The sequence below is a fragment of the Pygoscelis adeliae genome, unplaced genomic scaffold (genome assembly GCF_000699105.1).
Source record: "Pygoscelis adeliae isolate BGI_AS28 unplaced genomic scaffold, ASM69910v1 Scaffold6, whole genome shotgun sequence".
Classification (NCBI taxonomy): Eukaryota; Metazoa; Chordata; class Aves; order Sphenisciformes; family Spheniscidae; genus Pygoscelis; species Pygoscelis adeliae.
Window position 1 is genome coordinate 4602771 of NW_008825075.1, and position 7606 is coordinate 4610376.

Sequence of the window (7606 nt, forward strand, 5' to 3'; positions counted from 1 at the left end):
GATGTCAGGGTTGTTGGTGCTTCTGCTTGAGGCTGCAGGTGTCCCTGGCCCTGGGCTGGGGGGAGAGGCTCCTGGCTGTCCCCGTCCCCAGGGAGGTGCCTGATGCCCGGGGCTGGGGCTGCCCCAGTGCCCCCTGGCTGCCCTGCTCCTGGCTGGAGTGGTGGGACGGGCCCTGGCTGCCAGGCCCTGCCATGACTCACCTGGGGAGCCTCCGTCCCTCACCTCTGTTCAAACACACTAACACTGCTTCTTTTGGAAGTGCTGCCGACATTTTGGAGTATAGCTCATGACTTTATAATACCAGAGGCGGGCAATAATGAATTGTACAACTTAATGCCAATTGGATCTACTGTTTTCATGCCTTATCGGTTTATAGTCTTATTGCAAAAGCACATGAAAGATGCTCTTAAATTCTTCCCACATGCTTTGCTGAAGTAATTCCTGTGTGTGTAGCATGGGTCCAACTCCATTTTTAAAACCCTGGTAAAATTTTCCTGGAGTGTTTTTTTAAAGTGAAGCAATACTATCTATTGGGGATGAACATAAATGCTGTAAATATATTCACTTGGAAATAATAAAAAAAAAATGTTCACGGTACAAATACACAGCTTTCACTTGCCTTTTCCCTTTCATCATGCTGAAGACACCACATTGCTACCACCCTTGGCACTTTCAGAGGGCTCTGCCAGAGACACTGTGGAGAAGAAGGCTACTCCAGATTGTGGCTAATTTGAAAATAAAACCAGCAATTCTCCTTTTAAAGTAATTGTGTATGTGACAACAAGCAGAATATCATATACAGGTAGCTAATGCTGCAATCCTGCATGCACTTTAAACGCCTCTTACAGAGGCATGAATCCTTCCATTTTCAGGCAGCTGTATTTGAATGTTTTGGGCCAGGACATCGGGGGGGGCGGGCAGAAGAAAGACAGAGGCTGCACAGTTTTTATCTGACTGTAAGTCATTAAAAGCAAACCAGATGGTTCACTTAACAGTGGTATTAAAGTAAAATGAGTAAAAGTATGCCTAGGGCATAGTAAAGTCTTTAATTTGTCATTCATCCTCAGCCTTAGCCAGTGATTGATGGACAATTTCACAAAAGTGTCCAGATTAGATTCTGAATGAATCAATTTACTGTAATATTAATACAGTGCAATTGCTGATACATTTACTTTTTATTGCATAGACTTACTTCTTCGCAATTTTGCTTACCTTTGGGGTATTGCTCAGTTCAGTCACTAATTGAAATGAATGCCATTGAGTAACACTGAGTTGCTATGGAGATAAAAAAATATACCTTTGGAGTCCTAAAAACCTTTGGCTGAAGTAACTTTGTCTTAAGGAATGGTAATACGGTACAGCCCAGATGACGTGAGCACTGTGTCCCAAGATGTTTTATTCTATTCCATGACTATCTGCCATGGCCCGTTTATCTGACCGACTTTATGCAGAGGATAATGGACACTCTTTTGCAACACGGGTTAGCACAGAGTGAAGCTATAATATCTTGCATTGGCTAAAAGCATCCACAGTATAATTTATATGCATATTTTATCACAGCAAACTTCCTTTGCAATGAGGTGTCTGGGTAGTGAAAAATATCTTCAACTTAAAAGGAAAGTTGTTATTTCTACTCATTTCGTCCTCCTAACCTAACAACGGTGTTAAGTTTTATATACAAAACCATCAACTGTATTTTAAGTGCATCTCACCTCCAGGCCCTTCTTTTGGACTCAACTTGCACCATTTGTTTCTCCTTTAATTTTATTCCCAATTTATTTTTTTTAACCTGGTTACAGTAGCAATTTCCCCCTTCATATAGGTCACACAGAAAAATATTGCTTCCAAGATAAACTGACACTTAAGAAAAAATAAAACAGATGGTTGTTTTTGCCTGGATAAAACTTTTCTACCAAGCAAACCGTCAAGGACAGATAACATAATCTAAAATAATAAATCATTTTTTCAGATATTTTCCTCCCAAGTGAATGTTACAAATTTATCATCTATGAGAAACTTTTCTAGAGATCTGCTTGCTTTTTCTAATATATAAAACCAATTTTTTTTCTGAAAAGAAGGGAACAAAATCCAAACAATTTTGGCCCAGCTGTTAAGCAGTGGATGCTGGTGGTGTTATATAGGCGTATCTCACAAAAACCCTGATGACAAGGAGTTAGAGAACTATCCTAGTTTACTGAAATCAAACAGATTATAATCATACCTTTTGAGACCCTTTGTGAACGAGGTTCTTGAGGCCACACATGGTGACACACTATAAGTTCACTCTTGGTTTGAAGAGCAGGCACTCAGCCAACCTTAGTTCTACCTAATATACACTGGTACATAGGACATGACCTCCCCCAGGTCTCGCTCTCACAGTAAATAATCCACATACAGCCTGGCCAACTGAACACTTAGTTTGTTCTGTGATGTCTTAGGAAAGTTGTAAAACTAAAGGTATTGAAGTTGGAAAGGTTCTTGTCAGAGGGAATGTTTATTTTCAAAAGTTAGTGCTTTTGCTGAAGGTCTAGAGATTGAACCTTTGATGAAGATCACCTCATTCTCAATATTGATGAGTCATTACACTGAGATATACTTTATCTTGATCCAAAGTCACAGTCAATCTTACACAGGTGGATTAATTGTGCAGGAGAAATGGAAATCTCATAAACTATGGACTTGAAAAAATCACACAAGTTTCCATTTTTAGCTCTTTAGGTGGTCTGGGCTAGGTAGAGAATATTATGGAAGACAATTCTCAGTGGTTCCAACACCTTTTCTAGCTTGACCTTTTTTTGCTACCTTGTTCATTGAAACCAGGTTTAATTAAAATCATGATCAAAATAAGTTTGGAAGTTCAGCCTGTAACAACTCACAACAGCACTATTCCATGATTCATGGAATTAGTGATAGTCTGTAACCGAGGGCTGTTTTTGTCCCATTATGATACAGACAAAGTTAAAGAGGCTTTCAAGGCAAACAAAAGTTGCATTTTTTATGTGAAACAATCATAGAAAATACACAGTTTTAAAGATAAAATTCTTTTCATGCCTTTTCTGTTGCAGGTTGCCTTTGAGGAAAATTATACTCAAATATCCTATTGAAGTTACTTCCCGCAGTAGACTTCTGGTCTGATTTCTTAACAAGCAGGTCTAACAGATATTTGTCAGAGGCTGAGGTTATATCTAGTAAATCATATAATTCCTCTAGGCCCCATTGGCCAACTGAATGGTACTCAAGAGACCTGAACTCTATTCCAGGTTCCAAGACTGGCCTTCTGAGAAACTTCAAGTTTCTATGCTTTGTTATCAAAAAAACCAGAGCAAATGGTATTGACTGCTTTTGTGAAGGGTTTTGAAATCTGCTTATGAAAAATGCTGCATACAAGCTACTTATTGGTATTCTTACTATCAAGAGAAAGGGCTCCGTGCAAAATCACATGGAATGCGCATTTTCTCCCTGAAGAAGAAAATTAAGAAGAGTGCCTCAGCACATCTGCTAACATTTAAACATGCTACAGTTCTGATATTTTGTATTATTGGACACTTTTGAATGTGTGGTGACAAAGAGTTTTGCCCTTAAAGGCAGACTTGTTGCGTGGAGCACGCTTTCTGTAGGGACCATAGGCATAAGCGCACATGGTTGAGCACTGTGCCACCAAGTGGGTTGTCAGTAGGCTGCCAGCATAGCACTGATCTGGGCAGAAAGTTGGAGGAAGCCCAAAACATTGACCATATGGTCATGCTGGAGGCTGCCCTTCCAGCACAGTAGGGGCATAGCCAGGCATCAGTAAAGACTATGTGAAGATTTTCTATATTCTTTCAACCCACAAATCTTTCTCTTCTACAGCGCATGCCATCCAGCAATGCTAAGTATTTTGCCACATAGTCAACTAGGTATTTTTTTTCTAACTTGTATGCAGGAAAAGAGAAGAAAAGAGCTGGTTGAGAAAGTCCAGCTCTCCTGACTCATAAACATGTCTTTTCTATGAAATCAACAATTGCCAGGAATCTGCTGTCTAGTAGATTCATTTTTTCCCATGAAAAATAGGTGATGAATTTCACCACCTATGCCCTGACTTTAGAAGCCATTTTAATGTTTCATTTTTTAAATTTTTATTTTCTCTAATGTAACAACAAAATAAATTGTAGTTGATTAGCCTTGATTTTAAGGCCAGGAGGGATAAATAAGCCTTTAGCAAAGGAACAGCCATGAGAGTGTGATTTAATCGGTCATACCTTGTGTGTGTGCTAAGCAGCATTTCAAGAGACGCAGAAATCTCCTGGGAAAAAAAGATGATTGTTTGGGCAGCTCATGCTTTGTATGCTAATTATTACCATCATTCTCTTCTTTCCCCTGCCCCCACCATGTTTCAGCTTGGTCCATGTCCCTTTGGATAAGGCAACTGATCTCTTCATTGCCAGTGCTGGAATAGTCTAGTATGCCTGCCTGCCTCTGCTCTTAGTTTGCCACATCTGTGAATGCATGTATTCATCTGCTGTTCGTGTATGTATGTAGTATGTTATTATGTTGTGCACTGTGTGGTATATTACATAATGTCCACAGGGCGTAAGTGCAGAGCATCCAGAATTTAAACTCAAGAAGTGGCTGGCCTGGCCACTTTTTAATTCTTTGCTTACTGCAATTCCCAAATCCAATGTTTTTCCACTGTAGGATCTCACTGTCCTACATATTCCTAGGGTTCCACCTAAGCCACTAGCATTTAGATCTGATTGATGTATGCTTAGCTTGGGAAAGTGATCTGCAGCTTCAGTTCATGGTTTTCCTCAGACAATTTCTTACAATATTGCAGACCATTTCAATTCCAGCATCAAGACACAACTCTATCAATTCACTGCTTTTAATGTGGTATCATCTCATTTCCCAAAACCACTGTACAGCCTTTTGGCTGGGTATTAATAATAGTAAAGCATGTATCATGGTATCAGTTAAAGTATCTAGAATTGTGTCCCAATTATTTATTTTCCTTTCTTTTTTTTATTCCCATTTCACCACCAGCTGCATTCAGACCAGGATAAAGGAGATGGATCACTTAAGTACATCCTTTCTGGAGATGGAGCAGGAGACCTCTTCATTATCAATGAAAACACTGGTGACATCCAGGCCACAAGGAGACTAGACAGGGAAGAAAAGCCTGTATACATACTCCGTGCCCAGGCTGTAAACAGAAGGACTGGAAGACCAGTGGAACCAGAATCTGAGTTCATCATTAAGATCCATGATATCAACGACAATGAGCCAATGTTTACAAAGGACGTTTACAATGCCAGCATTCCCGAAATGTCAGATGTTGGTAGGTGCTAACTAATAATTGATTTCAGTGTCTGGTCTGGGTTCTTTCTGTGGACTTAATGAAAAGCCCAAAGTTTACAGGCACTGAATACAGACATCCGCTGTTTGAGTCTGGAGTAAAAGCACCTCAGCCATTTAAAAAAATAAATCTAACTCCAGGAAAATAGTGACAACAGTTTACTGGAATCAGAGGTGTCAGCTGAGTGAAACCCTCTCCCTCTGTTCTACCACAAAAAATGCAAGTTAATACAATCTAGTTTAGCTCACAGTGAAAGTGAGCTGAGCTAAGCTGTGTTACATGACACCTGTAATGAGTTTAATATGCTTTGTTAACATGATTTAGTAGCAGTGTAAGAATATGGTAATCCATAGTCACCTAAGTGTGTCCATACCACCCCTAGATCTGTTCAGCAACCCTTTAGTTCAGAAGGGTAAAAAAAATGGAAAAGGGCAGGTGCAGAAGTGGTTGTACACACTTCAGGAGCAAAAACTGTCACCTGAGTCAACTCATCGCTGATTCTGAGATACTCCATTAACTTCCGATGACCTTTGTTGCTCTCTTCATGCAAAATAAAAAAGCTCCAAAGTCCACTGGAGTCCACTGAAATCTTTCTATTGATTTAAAATGTATCAAGCTGTAAGAATCAATCAATAAAAGAACTTCCTTGAAATATGATTTTAAGATTGGATCTTTTCCTGAGAAGTTGACAGGTTTTGATTCTTTGTCTCTGATTCTTAGGGAGGTCATTTTGATTTCTTTGTCAGAGAGCGATGGACGGTTAAACTGCAAGAAGCACATTTCTAATCTGAAATAATATCCAGGGAGAGAAGCATTCATTAATCGTATCAAGAATGGAATTAAAATAAAGCTCAAGCAATATGAAAATAAAGACTTTGGGGCATGCTCTCTCCTCTCATTCATGGGACTTGTCACACAGATGAAAACTCACCTGGTGAAAAGAGAACCTAACATTCACATTTTAATATGTGAAGTGAATACTTTATTCACTAATCTGTTTTAAATACCAAAACCTAAGATCATTTCTTATGTTTTTTAACAATTTGCCTAGGATTCAACACCATTTCTTTCTCTAGAAAACACATGAAAAAACAGATTTACGTTCCTATGTTAAACACCTTACAAGCATGAGTAAATTTACAAAAGTATATTCTTGACCTAGATTCAAATTCTGAATGCCTTCAATACCTGGGGAAGGGTGCGTTTCTGGTTTCTTCATAATAAATATGATGAAGACTCTACATATCCGATCAATAACTGTGTGTTTTAATGAACTGAGAATAAGCCAGCTATCACTTTGGTTTTGTATCTATGTCCTTTATGAACAGAGAAACTTCTACAAAGTAACAATATCTCTAACTTTTTGCCACAAGTTTGACCTGAACCTGAACTATGCTTTTTCGACCTCAAAATCTGTCTTGGCCATAAAAAAAAACCTGTGGATTTTTATTTTCTTTAATTTATCATTGCAGGTACCTTTGTTGTGCAAGTCACCGCAACTGATGCCGATGATCCTACATATGGGAACAGTGCTAAAGTTGTCTACAGCATTCTCCAGGGACAACCATATTTCTCCGTTGAATCTGAGACAGGTCAGGGGACCTTATCTGTCATTCTATGACAATGTCTGTAATTTAAAATGACATACTAAGCCAAGCTAGGAAATATTAGACAAAAACTTCAGAGAGATTACATCTTACTCAGTGCAAAATCTGACAAACTTAATAGAGCGAGACATCTATAAACATGACACCTACATTAGTTTAATGTTACCAGCAAAGTCTAATAAATACAATTAGTACTGGATGTGAACCAGTTTTCAATCATTTTTAACAAGCGGTGGGTACAGAGGCTGCTGTGGATGCTTAAATTAAACCACATAGGTTGGCTTTTAGAAGAAAACGAGAAACAGGTGGGTGTGGAAAAAAGTGCTTAATCCTCATAGATCTTCATAATGGCTAAATTAAGACTGAGGGTTTGTTCAGGTGGTTTTTTTTTTTCTCCTCCTGCTTCTTCAAAACTTGTTTAAAGTAATTATAATTTCTGTACATCTGCAACATATCACTTTAATGCTAATTTTATGAAAGAAATCTTAATTAAGAATAATGACAGAAGAGGTAAAATTGGCTGTTGCACTACACTAGAAGATCATAAATAGAATCCGAAACTTCTGAGTTCTGTTTTTGGAAGATGTTTAAATTATACACAGTGACTGGAATTTTTTATGGGCTGAATAACAGTCCGCTTTGGAACCTGTGCATGTAAAACATATGA

The 7606-nt window shown here is 38.6% G+C and overlaps 1 protein-coding gene across 1 annotated transcript in view; it reads left to right on the plus strand.

The window, feature by feature from the left end:
• The window catches only part of CDH6 (cadherin 6, type 2, K-cadherin (fetal kidney)), a 49028-nt gene that overhangs the window by 19562 nt on the left and 21860 nt on the right, over nucleotides 1-7606 (plus strand). Inside the window, exons 2-3 of the mRNA XM_009326680.1 lie at nucleotides 5020-5314; nucleotides 6805-6924. Coding sequence (XP_009324955.1) covers nucleotides 5020-5314; nucleotides 6805-6924 — 415 coding nt within the window. The remainder of the gene's footprint in view (nucleotides 1-5019; nucleotides 5315-6804; nucleotides 6925-7606) is intronic.